Source organism: Lathamus discolor, chromosome 8, assembly GCF_037157495.1.
Source record: "Lathamus discolor isolate bLatDis1 chromosome 8, bLatDis1.hap1, whole genome shotgun sequence".
NCBI classification, from domain to species: Eukaryota; Metazoa; Chordata; class Aves; order Psittaciformes; family Psittacidae; genus Lathamus; species Lathamus discolor.
The window spans coordinates 1,876,832-1,899,807 of NC_088891.1; the positions used below are offsets into that span (position 1 = coordinate 1,876,832).

Genomic DNA, 22,976 nt, shown 5'->3' on the forward strand with positions numbered 1-22,976 from the left:
GGACCAGTTCCCCATGAACCCAGCCCAAAAGAGCATCCATAGGGCAGGGGTGAGGTCCAGCACCCGGTGGGGTCTGTTCCCACTTGTCACTTCTCCAGGCTGAGGTGATGGAGCCGAGCCCCTGCACCTCCAGCTGCATCCCTGTGATGGGTTATGTCGATGGCATTTGGATTGGAGCCTGGTGTGACTGAATTCAAGTGGTAGGATTGAAAAGCCATTAGCAAAGCACAGCGAATAAAAGCACTTGGTAAAAGCTGAGTGACTCTGGCTGCTCCCTGAAGCAGCTCTGCCCTTTGAAAGGAAACTCTTGAGGTTTAAGGACCATGAACACGTCCCTGTAACAGAGCAGGGTCCACCCTGGAAAGGGCCGGTCCGTGCTGCAGCGTTCACCGTGGCCACTAAATACTCTGTTCTTGGGTCTGGATCTCCACCAGAACCTGGCATCGGGGACCTCGTCCCCTCTCACATGTGCTGACCCTGACCCTGCTGCTGGGTTTCCTTTGGGGATAGTTCCAGCACCAGCAGATGCAGAGGGGCTCAGCACCACCCACCCTGCACCCACAGCACCGGCTCAGCTCTCCTGCTAGGGTCAGGATGGGACCAAATCACAGATCCGTGCATAGCTCTTGCTTTTCAATGGCGTGAACATCGCCGGGGTGGCAGCAGCAGCGCAGCGCTGAGAGGGACCAGAAGACATGAGCAGGGCTGTTGGTCCCAAAGCACCCAGGTCAAACCTCAGAGCCCTCTGCCTCACTGCAGCTCCCCCGCAGCATCACCCCCCCTCTGTGTCTGCAGCAAGACCTGGCAGTGCTGGAGACGTCCGATCCCGGCAGATCAGCTGAACAGATGCCGATGAATAACAGCGCAGACAATGGGGGGCTTTAAAGCCCTTACAAACCCTTCCCCTCCCTCCTGCCTGGTGCCCCAGCTCAGGACACGGGGACATGGCCAGGGATGCCCAACACCCTGCACCGAGCCCAGAGCACCTCCTGCTGCTGCTGCCCCCCACCAGCCCCCTGCAGCAGCGACCCGTGGGGCTGTAAATGCCCCTGAGCCTTCCCCAGCAGCCACCAACGGGCTGGATTTGTGCCCCAGCAGCAAAGCTTAGCGCAAGGTGCGCAGCTCTTGGGGCTCATCGGACCCTTTGGGCCGCGCGAGCCCATCTCCATCCAGCCCGGCCCCAGCACCCCTGAACCCCGACCCAGGGAAGCTCTCACCCCGCTCCTCGGTCCCGTTTGAGGCTCTGGGAGCGCCGTTATCCCCACGGCACGTGAGCGGGATCCAGCCTGGCAGGGATCAGGTCCCGTAGCCATGGCAGCGGGGTATTTATTACAGCCTCTTCTCCACGCCGGACTTTAGCCCTTAATCAAACAGGAAAGCAGGAGCAGGCGCCTCCGAGCCCCACGGGCAGCGTCGGCCCCAAGGAAGAGCCCCTAAATAATGGTGAGTGAAGCATTTGGGCTGATACAGCACCCCCCACACACCCCCGGATTCCCATCCGGATTTTAAAGCTGCTTTTCCCTGTTCTCTTTCCTTCTCCTTCCCATGCTCCAGGCAAAATTTCTGTCCCAGGATCAGATCAATGGTATGTACGGCTTTGGCCTGGTTTTGCTTTCTTCCTATTAGCAAGATCAGCTTAAAAGCGGGTGTGGATGGAGATGGATGGACGGGAGTCGTTTCTGTGTATATAAATGCCATTTCTCCCCCAAAGGGCCGCGCTCTGAGCTCGTGCTCCCCGATCGCCTCCTCCCAGCGCTCCAGGGGATCTCTTTGCCCGGAAACCAGAGAATTCTCCCCAATTCTAGCACAATGCTGGGACCTGGATCCCCCCCCCCATACCCACCCACTGCATTGCATCGGGACCAGCAACCTCCCAACCCCATGACCCCCCCCAGCCCTGGCCAAGCAGCAGCAGGGACCAGCGCCTGCAGCGCTGAGGCTTCCTGTACAGTGGGAGCAAGGGTGAGGAGGAGGAAGGAGGCTGCAGGAGGAAGTCACTGGGAGGCACCGGGGCTCTCCCCTGCCCCGGGCTGCCATGGGCAGGGTTTGACAGGGAATGGCTTAAGCCATAATAAGAGTATTAATGTAAACCTGATCGTCTGCAGCGGCCGAGGGAGGAGGCGGGCAGGGCGGGGGGGGCACGGCACCCACAGGGCACTCAAACCTGCAGGAGGGTGTAGGGACAGCCGGGAGAAGAGAGGGCTCCTGAAGGGGAGACCTGAGAGCAGCTCCAGTGCCTAAAGGGGCTGCAGGGAACCTGGAGAGGGGCTTGGGACAAGGGCCTGTAGGGACAGGCCAAGGGGAATGGCTTGAACCTGCCCGAGGGGAGACTGAGCTGAGCTCTTAGGCAGAAGCTCTTCCCTGTGGGGGTGCTGAGGCGCTGGCACAGGGTGCCCAGAGAAGCTGTGGCTGCCCCATCCCTGGCAGTGCTCAAGGCCAGGTTGGACACAGGGGCTTGGAGCAAGCTGCTCCAGTGGAAGGGGTCCCTGCCCGGGGCAGGGGTTGGAGCTGGATGGGATTTAAGGTCCCTTCCAACGCAGTCATTCCATGATTCCTCCCTTAAGCCTCCCTCCTTCAGCATCCTCTCCCACCCCACAGCGTACTTTCAAGCACCGTTCTCCATGCGTAGCAGCCTCACTCCACTCTCAGACTTGCTCCCTGAGGCTGAAGGCCCCCCTTTAGCTCCGCTATTCCCAAGCCTGGATTTTCACTGCCTTTGGCACTTACCCAGGGTTGGTCCCCCCCCATCCATCATCCTGAAAGGAGACACCCCACAGCAGACACAATATCCCTGCTGGAACCCGACCAGCAGCACCCGGCCGGGCCCCGGGGGAGGAGGCGTCAGCGGCGGATCCGTGTCCTCTCGCTGGGAATAACGGCTTTGGGTTTTAATTAGAGTTCAAGGAATGTTTCTCCCTCTACGACAAGAGACAAAAGGGGAAGATCCAGGCCTCGGACCTGATGGCAGTGATGCGGTGCCTGGGAGCCAGCCCCACGCCGGGGGAGGCGCAGAGACACCTCCACTTGCACAGGATCGGTGAGTGCAGCCCGTGGAGAACACATGGGGATAACACATGGATAACGCATGGAGATAACACATGGGTAACCCATGGAGATAACACATGGAGATAACACATGGAGATAACACATGGATAATGCATGCAGATAACACATGGATAACCCATGGAGATAACACATGGAGATAACACATGGAGATAACACATGGAGATAACACATGGAGATAACACATGGAGATAACACATGGAGATAACACATGGGTAATGCATGCAGATAACACATGGATAACCCATGGAGATAACACATGGGTAATGCATGCAGATTAAACATGGATAACCCATGGAGATAACCCATGGAGATAACACATGGGGATAACACATGGATAACGCATGGAAATAACACATGGATAACGCATGGAGACAAAACATGGATAACACATGGAGATAAAACATGGATAATGCATGCAGATAAAAGATAACGCATGGAGATAACACATAGATAACGCATGCAGATAAAACATGGATAACGCATGGAGATAATACATGGATAACACATGCAGATAAAACATGGATAATACATGGAGATAACACATGCAGATAAAACATGGATAACACATGCAGATAACACATGGATAACACATGGAGATAAAACATGGATAACACACGCAGGTAAGACTTGGATAACACATAGAGATAAAACATGGATAACACATGCAGATGAAACATGGATAACACATGCAGATAACACATGCAGATAAAACATGGATAACACATGCAAATAACACATGCAGATAAAACATGGATAACACATGCAGATAAGACATGCAGATAAAACATGGATAACGCACATAACACATGCAGATAAAACACGGATAACACATGCAGATAACACATGGATAACACATGGATGAAACAGATGGGGAAATGCAGCTTCCCTGTGGTCTGGAGGCTGCCTGGAGCCCCGCAGGGAATAGCCTCCCCCCCAGGTGAAACAGGCAATGCAAACCAAGAGCAGTGACCAAAGCCTATGGTCTGATGTGATGGGAACAAAGTCAAACCAGTGCATGGGTTAAACCAGTGCCATTGGAAAAGAAAAGCTTCAAGGCATTTACATCGATTGCGGATTTTGGGGCTGGGAACCCGTCCAGTCCAAGCAGCAGAGGTAGAAGAGCACTGAAAGACATTCATGTGCAGGTACACAAATGAATTCAAAGCACAGGACAAAGAGCAAAGAATCACAAGATAAAATGGGCTGGATTAAGAATGCTGGGTCTAGGTCTGCCATAGATGTGTATGCAGGTTTGCTGGGTGCAACAAGTGCTATAAATGGGGTTTAGGCCAGGAGAGACCCCCCAGGTACGGTCCATCCTGGTCCAGACCAGAGCCAGGCAAAAGGAGCCCCAGGAAAGGGGAAAGGGGAAAAGAGGAAGGGGATGCTCAGGGCAGGATCCACGCTACAAAACTGAGCCGTTCCTAAGGGATCTCCTCTTATTTTTCCAGACAAAAACGCGGAGTTGGATTTCTCCACTTTCCTCAATATCATGTACAGGCAAATGAAGCAAGAGGAGCCCGAGAGGGAAATCCTCACCGCCCTGTCCATGATAGACAGGCAGAAGAGAGGCGTCATCACCGTCTCGGAGCTGAAAGCCAAGCTCACCCGACTGGGCGAGAAGCTCTCCGAGGAAGAAGGTATTTCGCAGTTCAAAGATGTATCAGATGCTCCTCCTCTTATTCCCTTCCCGAATTCCCTCTGGGAAGGGACCTGTGCCCGCAGGAGATAGCGCTGGTGCACACCCGACAGAAGGGATGTCCCCCCATCACACACACGATGTCCAGGGCACCGGCGCATCGCATCTTGCTGTTGTGTCCACACCACCAGCACCAGTCTCACAGCCACACAATGAGCTTGTGCCTTCATTTGAAAGGCTTTTCCCACATAAACCAGAGCCCCCAGGGGAGCCCAGACAAACACAGAGCAGGGAGCACTCCCCAAGCCAAAGAGAACCATTAGCACCATCCACTCTAATTAGACTCATGCGAGGACAAAGCCTCTTTGCTGTCATCAGCCTTTAGCCACAGCACAGTGGCCAAGCAGAGATGCTGTGTCTTGCAACCCAGATGCCTGTTAACCCAGAGACCTCTTCCCTTGCTGGAGTTGCTCCCTGGAATGATGATTTATCACATAGAGATGCTGTATTTAGTGTTCAGGTGCTGAAGGCCAGGTTGGACACAGGGGCTTGGAGCAAGCTGCCCTAGTGGAAGGTGTCCCTGTCCATGGCAGGGGTTGGAACTGGATGAGCTTTTGGGTCCCTTCCAACCCAAACCAGTCTGGGGTTCTGTGATTCTAATGGCTTAGCCTGTATAAGGTAACATTTTAAGTCAGGCAGCTGCTGTCACTGCCAAGGAGTACCCGGAGCCGGGATGAAAAGCATCCCACTGCTCCCAGGTGCCAACTGCACAGTTACTTCTTCAGATGTATTTTCAGAGAGAGCCTTAGAGCTCCAGCTGAGATATTCTTCCCTTTCGAACATTAAAGGCCCACCAACATTAACAAGTGTCACGCAGATCTACTTCAAGTTGGGCACATCAGCTCTATGAGCACTTGGCCTGGTCTAAATTGAATAGGGGCAGGTTTGCTATCCAGGCCAAATAAGCCACCAGAAGCAATTAAAAGCTGGTTTAGACTACATTTGTGAATCTTTTCCATGTGGCTATCAAGGAGATGGGCACCTCTGCTCCAGAAAGTTAGACACGGAGATCTACATCCACGTGTGAACTGGAGCTAGCTCAAAACTCATCGGGATGGTACCAGACCTGATCCCAGAACTAACAAAACTGGTTTGATACCCGGCTCCCGCATTGCCGCTCTTGTGAAGAGCACAACATCTGCACCATCTGCCTCTCCAACCTGTGGTTTTCTTCCCCTCTTTCAGTTGATGACCTGCTCAAAGAAGCCAAGGTTGGACCAAACGGAACAATCAGATATGAAGAATTTGTCCACAAGATTTGTCTTCCAACAGTCGACTACTGAAACTCAGACCAAGAGAGTTGGTAAGAGCAGAACCTGAGGCTTTCTTGACTTCAATTTTTCCTGCTTATTACATGGATTCGGGAATCGCCATTTGCCTTTAAACTCCCTTATTATGCCTTCACGACAGTGCTTTCACTCACACAGGATCCCACCCCGTTCCTGAAGGAATGCTGTCACCAAACATGAGCTGTTGTTATTTGAATAAACTGCATCTCACATCCCTTGTGTAACGTGTGTCCTGCTCAAAAAGTAGTAGCTCAAACAGAACACATTAAAACTAATAATATTAAAAATGACTTTTTGAATGCATTTAAATACAGATTGGGGCGTAAATGGGAAGTTGTAGTTAAGGCCTCACAGTGACAGCATCCCAAGAAGTCAGCATCACCACAACCATTTCCTGCTTCCACACACCCAAGCTCAGACACAGCCTTTTGTGTAGGGATTCCCCTGGAAGCTCAACTGTGCAACGGCAGTGGTAAATCCAGTACAGCTATGCACAGCTCCTTGGATCCAGCGCATGACCCCGTCAAGTCACCAGCCGCATCCCTGCTGACTATCCAGAGCATCACAGACACGCAGCACCGATTCCCTGCTCCCCCCGTCAGTGATGCTCAGCAGAGGACAACTTCCCATTCTCCAGTCACAGCAATGCTCTACCATCACCACCTCGTTCCTCCTCCTCTCCCACTCCTCCAGCACACAGGATCTCTGTCCCGTTGTGCCTCTGTCCCACTACTCACCAAGGCTTCAGCACCAAATCATGCGGTGAAGCTGGTTTGAGGCAACCCACTGAAGATGCTGTGCTTGGTAAACGTGTCTGTCACCAGGTTCTGGGCTATCCACCAAGGACACACTCCCAGAGACAGCCTGGCAGGGAAGAACAGAGCCAGGAAATCCAGCTTCTCTACAGCCGGGAAACCCACCCATCCCTCCTGGCTTTAGGGCGATGAAAACCACTCTGACCCAGACCCGTTATGACTGATCTCACTCCACCTGTATCTTGGCTGCCTTAGTTAAGGGCCACAGACCCTCGTATGAGATTTAGGACCACACAGCAGATCCTCTCCGGAGTCGGTCAGAAATCCACACAAAGACCATCACGCAGAAGCAGCCACATGCTGGAAAAGGCCACGTTCCCATAGGGCTGCAGTGGCTTCTCCCCATGGAAGGGCCTTCCCTCCTTGCTTGCCTTCCCAATCTCGGCCACTGAAGCAACCAACTCATCCTTTGCTCTACCTGTGAAACAATCACCAGTTAAATCATCACAGCCACAGCACACACAATGCATTTATCTATCCCCTACTGAGGCGTGCTGCATTGCCTGAAGACCACTGACCATGGAGAGCATCATCACACAGGGCTGGCACACAGAATGAAGCAGGAGTTTTTACTACAAATTTGGTTAGGAACTGGAAAAATAAAACCCAAACTGAATTATCAGTTGGACACAGGGGCTTGGAGCAAGCTGCTCCAGTGGAAGGGGTTGGAACTGGATGAGCTTTAAGGTCCCTTCCAACCCAAACCGTTCTCTGACATTAAATCTTAACTCTTCCAAATCAGCATCTCTGAAAGGGTAAGAGTTTTTCTTAGAGTATTACACAGTGGGGGAAAGGCACAAAAGACTAAATGAGCTGCTAAATGCTGTGCAGGAAATGGACACGGATCCAGGATGTCCCTCTCAGTCCTGTATTTAAAGGGCAGTTTTGTGCCCAGCCTCCCTTGATTCAGAGCCAAGCTGCAGAGCCTGCAGTTCTCAAGGCTGAGCTAACCCAGTAAGCTCAGGCTCAGACCCTGATATGCCAAGACGAAAAACCCTCTGAAGAGTGAAGGATTGTGCTCGGAGGGGAAATGAACTTTGCTCAGTGGGGAACTGACAGACCTTGTCATGTCTAACGCATCCAGCATCTTCTTGCTCTATGGATAGAAAATAAACCCTGTTTCTCAGAGTTACAAGCAGCTCAGCACTCAAAACACTCCAGAATAAGAGCACACAGTGAAAGAGAGCAAAGATTCACTAACAAAACCAGCTCCTACCAACAGCAAAGGATCAGATTTCCCATGTACCTCTCTTCCCACCCGCCACAGTTAATCCCAGTGTTTGGATACAAACCCCACCTACCTCACCACGGAGCCCTTCTGCTCCAGTGCCTTTTGGAGCTCTGCCCACGGCTCTGGCTGCCCACCGGAGCCCTTCCAACCCTCTGCTGCGGAGGCACCAGTGATGGAAGCGAGCACAAGCCTCGGCTGCTGTGAGCACAACCACCTTATGAAACACGGCGTGCATGTAGAAGCATTTGTTTCCAATATGCATCAATAACCAAATTACAAATGATCCAATACACAGCTTAATACTTCCCTATTGACCAGAACAGCTGATGAACAAATCCTTTCAGCTGTAGACAGTATGAAAGCTTGTTACGTCATGGGGACTGATGAGCTCAAAAATCACTTTGGATTGCTCCAGAGTGGCTCTGGATCCTAACAGGGGGTCACCAGCCTCTCTGCGTGGGTTCACCCTACCCAAATACAAGCAAACAGAAACCCCCCCTTCACACCCGCTCCGAAACCACGTTGTTAAGAGCTTGGAAAGACGATACAGGCGTTCCACGCCACAAAACAGCTGGAGCCAAAGCATCCCTGTCCAAAAGGGACCTTTGCATCTCATCAGTTCACAGAAAACACCCTCCTCTCCCCCCCCCCAGCCCCCCCGTTTTAATTTCCCCCCAGGAAACACAACGTAACTGAATGCTTTTTATTACATCTAAAGATTTCTACATAAACAGGTAACATTCAATAGGTAAACCATTTTTTTTTTCCAATGCATATAATAAATATTTTCACTTGGTACTTTTATACAAACTGACATTGGTCTACTATACATTTTTAAAAGCCGTTTACTGGTTTGGCATGCCGTATGGAAACTAAGAGAAAGTTTTAAGGCAATGAATGACAGCTTTCAATTCATGGAATTAATGGTAATTTTAATATTCTGCTTATATACATTTTCCCTTTGTTAATTAGAACAATTAACAGCAGCACTTTCGGGGACCACCAGCAATTTTCCCTTGTTAGAAATCTAAGCTCTGTTTAAAAGGAGAAAAGAAAACTGGTTACACTGACAAAACAAACCCTTGTCTATTCAAAATGTGCTTAAACCCCTGAAAGGTTAAACTGCAGCGAAGAATTCATTTGTCAAACGCTCTCCTCACAGCCTTAGTGAGGGTCCAACAGAGTCCAATGACAACCTATCAGCCATCCCACCCTTGAAAGGCTTTGAGTCCTTGCCATGGGGAGGAAGGGGTGAGCCTGCAGTCGCTGTCACATCTATTGTTATGGAAGTGCTACCAAGATCTTAACACATGGCCTAGGTTAGAGCATCTAAAGGATGCATCAGTAATGCCCTAAGAGCTTTCAAAGCCACTTCCACCCTGCTATTAAACAGCTGTGTGCTCATACCTGACATAAAACAGGCACAAGTGTGTGCACACCCCACCTCGCTGGTGGAAGCACTTGAGGACAAGACACCTCCAGGCTACTTAATCACAGAAACTCTGCCATGGGCAGCGAAGGGAGCTCTGGATTGCTCTACAGCATCTTTGTTAATACATGAACTAATGGAGATCGAGTTTGGGAGTGACATTTGCAGGGAACTTGTCGAGAACTCAGACTGAGACTTCTACCAAGCAATGTTAACTGTGGTCAGAGGCACAGAGAATTATCAGCAATAAAGAACACCCTAGCATGAAACAGGAATACTCACAAAGCATATGGGATTAATACCACAAAGGAGGACTTCAGAACACGTCTGTCCCTTCTTTGTAGAGCCATGAGGTTCAAAAATGACACCGCTGAACTGAACAGCTTTCCTTCCCTTCAGGATAACTCGTGAGGAAATGGAAGTCGTCACCATCTGACCTTGCTTTCCAAAAGCTAAGCCAGGCATAAAGATGCCGGATCCTGTGTTACCCCACACTCGCCACGGTTCATTTTAGATGTGGGTTAACAAGACTTTAATACCACTGTCAAAAGCGACACAAGCTGCTCCTCAGGTCATCTTGAACAATACAGTCAATGAAACGTTGCCACCATCGTCGGCACAACAGCCACCAGCTCTCCCAATGTCTCCTGGGTGGTTCAGAACCGGGGCCACACACGCTCCCCGTTACACCGACAGCACTTGTACTCCGGGTTTACAAAGGGTATTACAGCAAAGCATATGCTCTGAAGTTACCAGGTTAGTATTCATGACTAAAATGTATGAGATATATTCCTAGTGTAGGTTTAATCACTTCAAAATCAGACTGAGTTTAAAAAATAAGTATTTCCCATTTTCTATCCTTTTATTTATTTTTTTTTTTAACTGACATTTAATAAATTATAAAATTGGTGTATGGTGAAATATATATATCAGCCAGATATGTATGAAATACACATGCATGGGAAAAACTATTTAACTCACTTTGAACTCACACACACGGATCTATAAATACATATATACACACACATATACATATAAACACAAACAGTTGTTTCCAAAATTCAAGTCAACTATTTAGTGGCAGAGGGATGCTGTAAAAACACTAAAAACGATTTGGATGCCACATAATGTGAACCTCTCAAATAACCATACGACTGATCATACAGCAATACCTAATGCTACTTGGATTAAAGAGGGGGTTTTTTTCCTTTTTTTTTTTTCCTTTTTTTCCTTTTTTTTTCTTTTTTTTTCTTTTTTTTTTTCTTTTTTTTAATCAATGCAAGAGTTTTCAGACAACTTCATAGGCAAAAGGTGGCCCTCGTCAATGCTCAAAGCAACTGCAATCAACGGGTTTGGACATGAAAAGGTCAGACAAGAATCTGCTCACTGTAGTAGTATTCCTTAACTCTCTTTTCCTGATAAACTCATTACCTGCACTTTCAACCAGCTATAAAAATAGTTTTCACACCAGAGGAAATATTTACTCTCTCTGACATGGACTTTGGGACACAAGAGAATCGCTTCCTTCCCTCCCCCTTCTCTTAACCTTAAAGAATCTCCTGAAAAACTGCATTCCAGCTATTTACACGTTTCACTCTTTAATAAGAACGGATCAGCCCAAATGACCCATGGGTTCGCAAACAAAAAGGTTTTCCTACGTCATGCACAACTTAAAAAGAGAAAAGAACCCGGGGAGTAAATTATGGCTCAAAGTTCAACAGAAGTGTGCGGAAAAAACAGGGGAATCAAAGGAATTACAAGGCCAAAAAGAGGAAACTGAGTTTTGAAACCCACTACCCTAAGAGACTTCAATAGGTAGCAATCGTTTGAGTACATGGGCTACAGGGTGGGGCTTTGTTATAGGGTTGGGTTTTGGTTTAAAAGACTCACATCGAACACTGAGTATTCATTTTGATGGATGTGACCTCAGAAGACAGTGTGTACCAAGACCATTATTGGCTGCACAAACCATGCAATAGTGTGTTGGTATTTGTATTTTTGTCCTTTTGTCGACGAGTTCACTTTGAAGCAGAAATCTGATCTACTGCAGCTAAAAGGAGGCTTCTCCAGCCAGAACAAGACAGGCCTCAATTCAATAGGCCAGTTACACACGCATGGCTAACTTTAAAGCACAAGCAGCTCCACGAATTTAAAACTGACACATGCTTAATAATTTGCTGAGTAGGATCTTAAGATATTTGACAAGGATTTCATGGTAAGTTCTTAGATACAAACCCCTACAGTCCAATGTGTCAATGCTTTTAGTTGGGGCTAGAGTCTATAAAAGTTCTCTGTCTTGTCCCACATAAGCACAGCCAAGTAAATTCCTCAGCCTGAGATTTTATTGAGTCTGGCCCTCAAGAATAATTGGTGCACTAATGAGCTTGGAACATGCTTGACTAAAGCATGGAATTCAAAACGAGCTGAAGAGAGGGTCACACAGAACCAGAAATGACCAAAACAAATCCCAAAAAGCCAAAGCCACTCCTGAAAGGCTCTGTCCCGCGAACAGAGGGGATGCTGTGGAACACTTTGTGTAGGGTTTCTTCCACTTTAAGCATAATGAAATCCGCACTAAGTGTGGGATGGGGGAATTAGATTCCACCACCAAAGGTAAATGACCCCAAGAGGAGAAAAAACCCTCTCATAAGTTTGAACTTTAAAAGTTCAGCTCCATTCCTGTTCATGTTACTGTGAAGAAAATAATGCCGTCTGTGTCCAAACTATGGGGGGAGGAAGGGGGGGAGGAAAAATAACTCACATGACAAATGCACAGGTGTAAAATCTTCAGCATCCATAGAAATGAACTGAAGCGCCTTGTTTTTGTTAATTTTTTTTTTTTGTGGTTTTTTTTTTCTTATTTTTACCAGTGAGGCCATCTTAGGTTTATATACAAAAGTAAAACTGAAAATATACTTTTGTTCTCTGTACACATAAATTTTTTTCCCTAAAAAAGGAAAAAAACTTGTCTATGTTTCTAACAGAAAGTAAAACCAAGCACAAAGATTTCCTCGGACGAGTTCATATATTCCAAAAATCAGTCCAACGAAATAATGTCTGGTATGATACCAAAGATGGACGCCGTGTCCGTGCTGCTCCTACTTGCAACTGGATGACCATGATTCTCTCGCAGGCTGTTGGAGGAAACAAGACTGCTGTTACTGCCACTATTGCTACCATTTGTGGCTGGCAGAGAACTGCTTCCTCCTGCATTTAGCTGATCGAGAAACATCTGAGATGAAGTGTATGGGAAAAAACGAGAGTGTAAGAGTTCTTGATCATCTGATGCAGAAACTGCCGCGGCTGCAGCGGCAAGAAGGGAGGTGTTGTAATGCTGGGGGGGGAAAAACAACATTTGCAAGTTACATTTCAGACACGACAGTTTTGATTCAGACCAGCACAAAAGAAGGTTTTTGTAAGCTACAGCTCTGACAGGTTCTGGATATCACACCAGCCTGGCTACTCAATCGCTCTGTAAGGCAAGGACTGAGGCAGTGAACTTTTACCTCTGCAACCCTTCATTTCTGAAGCCAAAAGAAACTGGAAATACTAGTATCAGCAAGAACAAATGCTAGAGAGGTAACAGTATTGCAGCACACCCAAACCAGTAAGGACACGGTCAAGCAGCAGCACTCTTTTACCTCTTCAGAAAATTCCCTGTTGGAAAAATTCCCCCAAATTCAACCCAACGTTTTGCCATCCCTCTGCTCTGCTCAGAAGTTACAAACCAACCACAGCTGGCGAAACTATGTGCTAATCGCTGCTGGTGGAGAGAAGCATACTTCTGTGGAAAACGCATCTAGAAATAGCATCCTTAGTCCTACTTGATGGCAGCAAGAGCTGTCCCAAGTTATGCTCTCTGCTGGTCAGCCTCTGAAAAGCAAGAACTGTAGCTATCAAGAATCAGGTTTTAAATACAATGCCTCTGCAGAGGAATTCTGCTCTGGATGTTTCTTTCCACTATGATGAAACACACGTGGGCTATTCAGCCTTGTTCCCCCACATTTATGCACTAGTATAAGAGCGTCATATCAGTGCATCATATTCTGCGCTACTTGTTTCAGAATAATTCTCATTATCTCTGTTTTACTGAGTATCAAGATAGCTTTTCTGAATCCAAATTTTACAGTGCAGGCTCTGGTCTTAATTATGGGAAAGTATCCCTCTGCCGTTACTGCAGTTCTCCTACTTCAGGCTGCAGAACATGATGGGACCAAGGGCACGTGAGCCACCCCAGCCCCTTATTTTCTTGGAAGCACAGGAGGAAAAGTGACCAAGTGGGATCAAGCTGGCAATCACCACTTGCCAACCCAGGCTCCTTCTAGGGAATGACTTGCTTAGCTCCCACAACTAGAGGAGCCAGCACCAATCTAGCATGTTTCAGTAAGTATTTACAGAAAGGTGGCAAGCATGGTCTGACAAACTGTCATGAACCCAGGACACAAACTAAGGAGGTGGCTGGTGGACCTTCATTCATGGCCGAGGCTCACGCCACCACACAACAGTGGCTGCCTGAACTTAACCCTTGGGAACAGAAATGCTTCTCTTTTGTTAGCCCTTATCCTACATGCCCCTATTTAGGCAATGCTCGTGTTTGATCACAGTCTCTGTGTGCATAAAACAAAGCTGCAGCCTGCCTGTATTTACACCTACATCATACATCTGCTCCTTCCTTGCTTATACATCGATGCCAGCAAGTCCTTCTCAGAAAACAGTATCTGCCACATGACTTGATCTTCCTTGACTTACCTGATTGTCTCCTGACAGGAAAGGGAAGAAATCTAAACCTGTAAAGAGCCAAAAGAAAAAAATTAAGCTTCTCAAAACAAAAAAGCGCCTCCCCAATTTTCCCCCCACTTATTGTGAAATTAAGCCAGCATAATACTGGTGACACTTCAGATTCTCTTCACTACCAGAGCCCTTATAAACCTTACAGTATTTTCAGGGGGTCTTAAATACCATCTCATCCTCTGTGGATGCAAAACAGTATTTTGCACTACTGCACTGTTAAACCACTGCGTGTTTAAATCCTTCTGCAATAGTTATTACTGCATGGAGAGCTGTACTTACAGCTATCAACAGTCAGAAGCTCACCTTGCAAGTCATAAGGCATAGGTGTCATATGGAATGGATGCCTGTAGTCTTGGATAAGTGATGTATTGATGTAGCTGGTGTCAACGGCAGGAAGGCTTGGTGTTCTTGACACGGGTGATGCTTGATGGGGTAAATTTAAAATGCTGGAAGAAACAAAGGCTTGTTACAGGTGTCAAATACAGTCCTGGCTTTATTGCTGTCCCAAGCAAGGCATGGCTATTTTCAAGTATAACACAAAGCCAACCTCTCAATACTCAGTATGAGCTTTGTGTCAGCTCCCCAATTAAATGCCAAAGCTTTGCTACAAAGCATCACAACACTACAGCTCCTCACTGAGTCTGGAAGGGGCTGGAAGCAGGGAAGAGATAGGAACATCACATGCTCCCCAAGCTTCCTTCTCACAATTAACATTTCATCAGGAAAGTTAATTCAGTCCAAGACAGCTGAAGCTCGGCAAAATAAAAGCTAAGACAAGTTCAGTCTCAAACAGCAGAAACTGACGACTCTCACTATAAATGGCACTGGGATCTCTGCTATGAATACGTTATAAATACTAAGCCAGGACAATCCTAAAGGTATACTGAACCCCAAAATCCCCCATACAAATCTGTGTAACGACACATTTATACCCTACAAGGTAAGTGGCAATGGAAGACAGGCAAAAAGGTCTTGAGGAGTTTTAAGTGATCACTGAGTCATTTACATGACTGGAGCAGTAACCACTTCAACAACAGGATCCCTTCAGTGCAGCCTGTTTTCATCCCTACATGTTTATGTAAACAGGGTGCTATTAACAGCTTGGCTACTTAGGTGCAATCAGGTTATTCTGGCATCCTTTATTACTATGCTACTGGCAGTAATCACCAGCAAAACCCACACAACTCCCATACCACACCCATGTTTCTCATTGCTCGCTCTCTCTGTATGTGCTGCTTTTACATTTCTTTAGGGAAGAAAAACATTTCCAGATTTGCAAAACCAAAATCCTTCTAAACCACAACTTTTTGCACCGTTTTATATTCATTTGCACAAACACAACTGGAAAAAACTGCATCACGTTACACACTTGATAACTCAAACTTATCTCAGTCTTCTTAAGCCTTGCGGCCCAAGATCGAATCCATTTGCTATAAGCTTCTAAATCAGGATATAATCCAGATACAGAACTTTCTAGATACAATTTCTTTTGAAATTTATTACTACTCTCTATCATGAGTACATTCTCTCTGCACTGGCCTGTTTTTATCCTCACCCCTTATTATTTAATGGTGATGCTGGAGATACGGAAGGACAGCTTCTCTTTGCAGATGGTTCTTCATCTTCTTCATCTGATGAGCTATCAATGGTTAAATCGATCACTTCTACCTTCTTATTTTTATTTGACTGTTGGTGAGAAGACACCTGATGTTCCAGGGAAGAGCTTATGCATCCTATACAAAGTAAGTTAACATTATAAGATGTAGATTACAGCACTGCTACAATCGTCGTAACATCACAGCTTATTACATGTCTTCACAAATAAACCTTACAACTCAGAATAAAAGACAACAAAATTACATAGCTTTGATAACTTAAAAGTACCATCAGCCCCAACAGGTACTACTCAAGTAATCTCTTCCGAATGATCATGAAAAGCTTCAAACGTAAGGGCAAAAATGAGCATTTTGAAAAGTTAAAGGAACATCCGTACTGAACAGTTCAGTGTATCCAGTCCATACACCCCAAAACACAACTTACCATCAACTCCGTTGTAAGATGCAGTTACTTCCTGCACTTCCTTCTTCGATCTCATAGGAGCCCAAGATCCATCCTCCTTAAACTGAATTTCATCACAATCTGTACAATACTTCAGGATTTCCATGAACAACCTGTCAACCAAAACCACTGAACATCAGTCCTCAAAAAGAGCTTAACACCTTTCTCACTCCAATACCTTTATTAGTCAGTGTAAGTATGAATTACTGTTTCAAGAGTTGAAAGCTGCCATTGTTCTACCCTTCTCTCATCCATTTCCTTGATAAAAAGGAGTCATTGAAAAATGTAAAATATTATCTAAAACACTACACAATTACTTACTGCAAGAGAGGAATCCTGCCGAGCTCATGACACAGAACTCTGTTTCCCAAAAGGAAAGAAGAATGTGAACTAGCATTAAAAAAACCAATCTCCTCCTAACCCATAGTTATCTTAAAGGAGTCAATATAAGTGAGCATGTAATGACTGTTTCCCAAAACCTCTTTAGAAGCTGAAACTTTCTACCAAAAGCTGAGCATGGGAATCTGAACTTGCAGCCTCTTCTACTAAGCTGCATCTCCCAAAATTTTTAGGATCCTGGCACCACATCAGTCCCAGTGGGAATTCCAGCTTTCGACCAAGACTATTCATGTGGTTCTGCAGGAAAAAGCTTTGCTTTAATTAGTGAGAAAGTTCGTTCTTTCCCGGATTGAATGCTTTCTACAAACAACCTTCTCTTTGGGATGCTGCAATTGTATCACCTGATCTCCAACATCTGTACCTAGCAACACAAGTAAGGAAAATGCATTGGTTTAATTAGTACTACTCTGAGTCTTTACTGTTTTAGGCTGAAACACAGAACAAGGAACCCCACAGATCTTTGATCCAAAGCAGAGGACCTGAGATCCACGAACCCAAAGCAGCCTGTGCCAGCCCTGAGCGTCTCTTCAAAAGCTATTGCAAGGCCTCAGAGTGGACCCTGAGCAATCTTCTGCTTCACTAGCAGGTCACCAAAATGAAGCACCTACTCACTAAATACAGACAAGTCATTTGTGAGGTGGTTTTCTGAGGTTCTATTTGTTTCATGGGTTTTAGTTTCACTTTTGGGAGGGTCTGTTTGTTTGTTTGGGATTTTTTTGGTTTGGTTGGTTGGTTGTTGCCTTTTTTTGTGGTTTTTCTTTGAGCAAAACATTCTGGGAGTATTCTCTGAAGATTTTGCTTGTTCTCTTTATCACACTTTGGAAAGAAGATTCCTATCTAAGGAATTAAAATGCAAACCCAGGAATACATACTTGGCATTTCTTCATGGAGATGAATACTAGATTTCTTAGGGGGGATTTATGTTTCGCAGGTAGGCAGGACCAGGGAATCAATCTGTCACTTTCTGGATATGGCAGCTCCCCAACTGTGAAACTGTACATGGAATTATACATGCATTTGGGGGGGTGGCAGTATTTATTTGATCTAACATGAATGTCTGCTCTTAACTAGATCAGATTTGTGCCATTGCTCCATTAAAAGGCAACACATGCTGTTTTCACCTAGGAATGCACCACTATGTAACACCGGGGGTAAAAAACCCCAAACCCACAACTATTCTAGGCAGGATAGGTCAAAAACCCACCTAGGACTGGGAAGAACACCTTTCATTATTATTGCCTTTAACAGTTTGACGACCATAGTTCTTCCAAAATACTGAACAAAGGGGTACCTGGTTAGTAATTCTTCACCAGCAACAGGGAAAATAAATGATAACTTACACCAGATTACAGCCAGACAACCAACATTTCAGATCACTGCATTCTGTGCAGCACAAGAACACTAAGCAGAGAGTGTAAAGTACTTTTTTTCCACTCAAGCTTTACTTACCCATCAATAATGAGATGTTCGTAGGGAGCCTTCTTATCACAGACAGGGCAAACCCAAGTTGGTTTCTTTTCATTCATTTGAATATACAGAGTGGCATCAAAACACTGCAGGTGGGAACAAGTCAGGGCCCTACAGGGTATAGTTAGCCGCATTTTACCAAGCTTTAAGAGAAAGGAAAGAACAAGATTAAATCATTTTGGTATGAAATTAACAAACAGGGCTTTTCTGTTTGAAAAGAAACAGAGATGGGTTGAGTTTTACTCCACAAACTCTCACAAATCTGAGTTTTGATTAAAATACGTGCCACATACACCATTCCCTCCTTCCTATAGGTTTGATTATTGCATAAAAGTTACTAAAAGTCTCATTTTTACTTATATTTGACCAAGGAAACTGAAGACTACAACCTTCCATTTTGCCTGGACAAAATACTGAGCTCAAGTAGCATAGCAGTGTCCTGAATGAACCACAAAAAGAATTCTTCATCAGTACTTTAAAAGCTGATGAACGTGGGTCAGAGCTCTTCTATCCTCATACAGCTGAAGTCTGTGTTCAAGCTGCTTTCCGTACCTCAAGCAGCAGGGTACCACCAGAACCACTTGTTTAACTTGACAGTCACAGAAGCAAGCACATAGAAAATGCATTTATGGATCATTTCCTGACATGTTTCTCTAACCATCATTTTCACTCCTTTCTCCAGGAAGTGACTACTCACAAAATAATTCACACCTGCTAACAATTAAACCATTTTATACTCCTCCTGCTGTGATAAACACCACTGCTATGTATCAGTTGTGAGCCAGCCTGAAATCTGCCTTTTTCTCGTGTAAATACAAATAGCTGACTATCCCCTAAAATACTATCATACCTTTTCAACACTGCAAAGGGCCTGCAACTGATAACAGAAGATGAGACAGGAGAAAAGGAAGAAGTTCTTTACTGTAAGGGTGCTGAGGCACTGGAGTGGGTTGCCCAAGGAAGCTGTGAATGCTCCAACCCTGGCAGTGCTCAAGGCCAGGTTGGACAGAGCCTTGGGTGCCATGGTTTACTGTGAGGTGTCCCTGCCCATGGTAGGGGGGTTGGAACCGGATGATCTTAAGGTCCTTTCCAACCCGAACTATTCTATGATTCTGTGATTCTAAAATGAGGTTCTAAAGTGCACTTTCAGATGGGGACCACCCTTCCTTCAAGTTTGTAGTCAGTGGACAGTGAGGTTTTTGCAGGTCAGCACAAAGCTTCCACGAGTTTAATACAAAAGGCACGGCTGAGCGCTTAAGCTGAGCAGGTAACAGACGAGTGCTACACAGCGAAGGTGCTTAGGCTAAATTGTACAACAGGAATATCTTTGGATTGGATAAATCAACGCTAACCCAGACCGTACGACATCATCATACGATTACACCGAATGCAAAACTGATTACAGGGAAAGGCATTTCATCTTCATCTGAAATTAAAAAGCTTGCTCTCCTCAGACAAACCCCAAGCTGTTGTTTTCTGGCAAAGTGCTTATGCTGCAGTTTAGGAGGGGCTTTAGCTGACCACACTAAAGGTAAGAAGTAGGAATGTCTAAACAAGACTTTTCCCACATTAAAAAACAACAAAACAATTACTTACTCAGAACTATTTATACTGCATATTTAGAAGTTATATATATTTGACTAAAATAAACACAACTACTTCATTCAAAAACCTTCAGCCCATTCTAGCAGTCGACAGGAGGAGGAACTGGTTTTAGGAGGGCTTAAAGCAAGCACGGTGGCCACACATAGTGATTCTGAGCAATACAGGATGGGTGCCACAGGATGGCACTCAATCTCAGAATATCAGAAAACTAAAACCACATCAAGAACAAAGGCTCTACACACAGTCCACTACTTCCTCCATGATGCTTTTTCTTAGGCAGCCCCCGTAAACAGCAATCCCTCCACCCCATTCCCAGCAAACTCAGCTACACCAGTGGATCTGGCTTGTTTTGCTTCCTTTCGGCTCTCAGTCACTGTCACAAAACCCACCACCAGATGGGAGGGGAGCGGAGAACTCCCTGGGGAGCCAGCAGTAATGATAGTGGTGAGCTCAGACTGCAGGAGGTGCTGTATGTGCCATGTGTTTGGCACCCCCTCCCCCAAAATTCATGACCAAGCACATTATTTCTATGCCTTCGTCAACCCCCAACAAAGCAAGGCCCCCTGATCCTTGTCTGTTAGGAATTCTTATCTCCCAGATGGTAGGTCAATGGCTCATTTGTCTTTTGGGCACAGTAAGAGTCTCCTAGCTCAGCGAGGATCAAGAGTAAGGGTACCAGAGATAAAACCTGGATGCTTCTGTGTGATGCGAAAGAAAACTAAGGTCAAAGACACGTGCTGCAGGAAGAACATAAATACCTGTCTCCCGAGCAAAAAAGCAGACTTAAACCAGAACATTTCCACAAGCTGTTGGAATAAAACCTCTTAATTTCTAGGCAGTGCTTGGATTTAACAGAAGCCATACACATGCAGATGGAATCAGCGCACTCAGTGTTAACAAGTGGATGCCTCCTTTCCCATTTTTGGCATTGAACCTCCTGGATCAGCTCTGCCATGCTGGCCAAGCTGTGTCAGAACCGACAAAAGAAAAGGTCATAAAAGAAGGGATGCATCCCAACTTGTGAAAAACTGTGTTTCCCAACACCGTTACTGTTTTGATTCCTGCCTGTCGGCAGCCAAAGACACACTGCCTTCACTGCTTTTACAAGCATACAAAACACTGCTATCTGTTCATGCTAAAATATGCACCTAAACCAGGAGCTGAGGAATTGTAAACAAAGCTGCAAGCCCTCCAGGAACATGCTGGATCTGGAATTTTTGTTCACTTCAATATCTGATCCGGCTGCAGAGCCTGTGGAGTTATTTATTTTCCTTTCAAAGGAAAACAAGACCATGAATTCAAGTGTCTTCCTGACATACAGCCCCAGCCCTGCCCATTTGCTGCTGTATCTCGGATGGATGCAGGCAGCAGTTAAGGACAGCTCTTTCAAATGTACTCCATGGGCTGGGAGGGAGAGGAGGCCTCTGTGCTAAAAAAAGCTCAGCAGCAAAACAAAACACATTCAGAGGAAGCTGCCTCGCTCTGCGCTTTACTTTGAGGGCAAAAGAAAGGCTCTGAAGTCTAAACCTTCCATGCCCAGGTAGGCAATTTCATTGAGTTTATTGAAGTATACACACACAAGAGATTCGCCCCCCTGACAAATGAGATGGGGGAACAGAACCTCCCATTAACAGAGCTGAAGATGCATCGTTCTGTCATTTTTGGTTGCGCTGTTGGGAGACCAAATCAGTGTTTTCAAAGCATACGCTGCGCATTCAAGCATTAGAAAGGAAGCACAAAATACTGACCAGAAAATTATCCCTGAGCCAAATGCTTACAAATGAGCAAGTAAAAATATGGGGGCTATAACAGAATTACATTCAGACCCGAGGACAGTCTGAATCATCCTAATAACGTTTCTATTCATAGGCCAGGTTGAAAGGTACAGTCTCTGACCCAACGAGCTCTTGCAATGATGGATTATTCCAAGAGCTAGTGAAATAAGGCAGCACTGAGTGAGGAACATGCTGGAAAAAATGTCAAGTGCGTAGGTTTTGTAGAGAACGGAGATAAATACACTCAAAATAATCTGCTATAGACTTTGTTCTGTATGTCTAGCAAAGTAGTAGTGAATTTCAAAGAGGACATACTGACAGAGGTAGGACTTAGAATCATAGAATCATAGAATAGTTAGGGTTGGAAAGGACCTCAAGATCATCCAGTTCCAACCCCCCTGCCATGGGCAGGGACACCTCACACTAAACCATCCCACCCAAGGCTTCATCCAACCTGGCCTTGTCATCCAACCTGACTTCTGAAGAGCTACATCCTAACCTCTGATTCCTGTTTTGGTTTTACCCCTGGCAGGACTCTGAGAAAGCAAAGTTGAATTTAACATCTTTAGGTATAAGCAAACTTGGAGTTTTACAAGCAGCGTTGTAGAGGATATTCCTGCTCTAACACTAACTCATCTGCATCACAGCCAGCAAGGAAATAAAAATGCATGTAAAAGCACTGCAGAAGAACTTTTACCAGTAATGGAGGCAACTGAGACAAACAGAAATGTGTCAGAACATTCCCATGGAATCATCTATAAAGCAAAATAAGTGCCTCAAGTGGCAGCTCTGACAAATCAGGTACAACTGAAGTAAAAATCTGTAGTGTCAGAAGATGCATGAAGGTTAATTTAAGATAATGAATTAATACACAGGCACTTCCAACAGACATTTAATTCTTACTAACAGATTACTATTTTTGCCTGTATTGGAAACTCATTTTAAGTGGTAAAAACATTGTGCCTAAACAGCGACAAGGAACCCAGCAGGACTCTCATTGTGCTTTCTAGAACAACACAGACCTAACAGCACAACAAGAATTCAGCTATGACAACTCAGCAAAATCAGCTGCCAGGTGTGGACCTGAAACACTTCAGTGCTCCGCATCGGCAGAGGTTTCGATGTGACATGTTTCATGGGTTTGCAAGATTACAAGTTCTGAGGTTCTAAGTTTACAGATCAAGATATTATTTGTAAATGCAATCCCTTTATCTTTCTTACATGAGTTTTATCTTCCTTATAAATGTGTTATTATTTAGTTAGCATCAGTGCTGATATGGAGAAAGTCTTAAGATTGAAGATCTTGAAAATACCACATTTAAGGATTTACAATAACCTAATGCATATACAAA

The 22,976-nt window shown here is 45.7% G+C and overlaps 2 protein-coding genes across 3 annotated transcripts in view; one reads left to right on the top strand and one right to left on the bottom strand.

Annotated features, from left to right (window-relative positions):
* The first annotated feature begins 1,336 nt into the window (after positions 1 to 1,336).
* Positions 1,337 to 6,266, top strand: CALML4 (calmodulin like 4). 2 transcript variants are annotated; one of them, XM_065688472.1, is made up of 5 exons: positions 1,337 to 1,443; positions 1,555 to 1,585; positions 2,897 to 3,037; positions 4,518 to 4,706; positions 5,951 to 6,266. In XM_065688472.1, exons 1-5 carry the CDS (start codon positions 1,441 to 1,443, stop codon positions 6,046 to 6,048), a joined length of 462 nt encoding a protein of 153 aa, XP_065544544.1. In that variant the 5' UTR covers positions 1,337 to 1,440; the 3' UTR covers positions 6,049 to 6,266. The 2 variants fall into 2 exon arrangements, with proteins under 2 accessions (XP_065544544.1, XP_065544545.1); XM_065688473.1 differs by having other exon boundaries at positions 1,368 to 1,443; positions 2,929 to 3,037.
* A 2,523-nt stretch (positions 6,267 to 8,789) lies between these two features.
* The window catches only part of PIAS1 (protein inhibitor of activated STAT 1), a 62,330-nt gene continuing 48,143 nt past the window's right edge, over positions 8,790 to 22,976 (bottom strand). The window contains 6 exon segments of the mRNA XM_065688214.1: positions 8,790 to 12,863; positions 14,279 to 14,316; positions 14,624 to 14,766; positions 15,876 to 16,053; positions 16,361 to 16,491; positions 18,227 to 18,387. Coding sequence (XP_065544286.1) covers positions 12,567 to 12,863; positions 14,279 to 14,316; positions 14,624 to 14,766; positions 15,876 to 16,053; positions 16,361 to 16,491; positions 18,227 to 18,387 — 948 coding nt within the window. The 3' untranslated portion in view covers positions 8,790 to 12,566.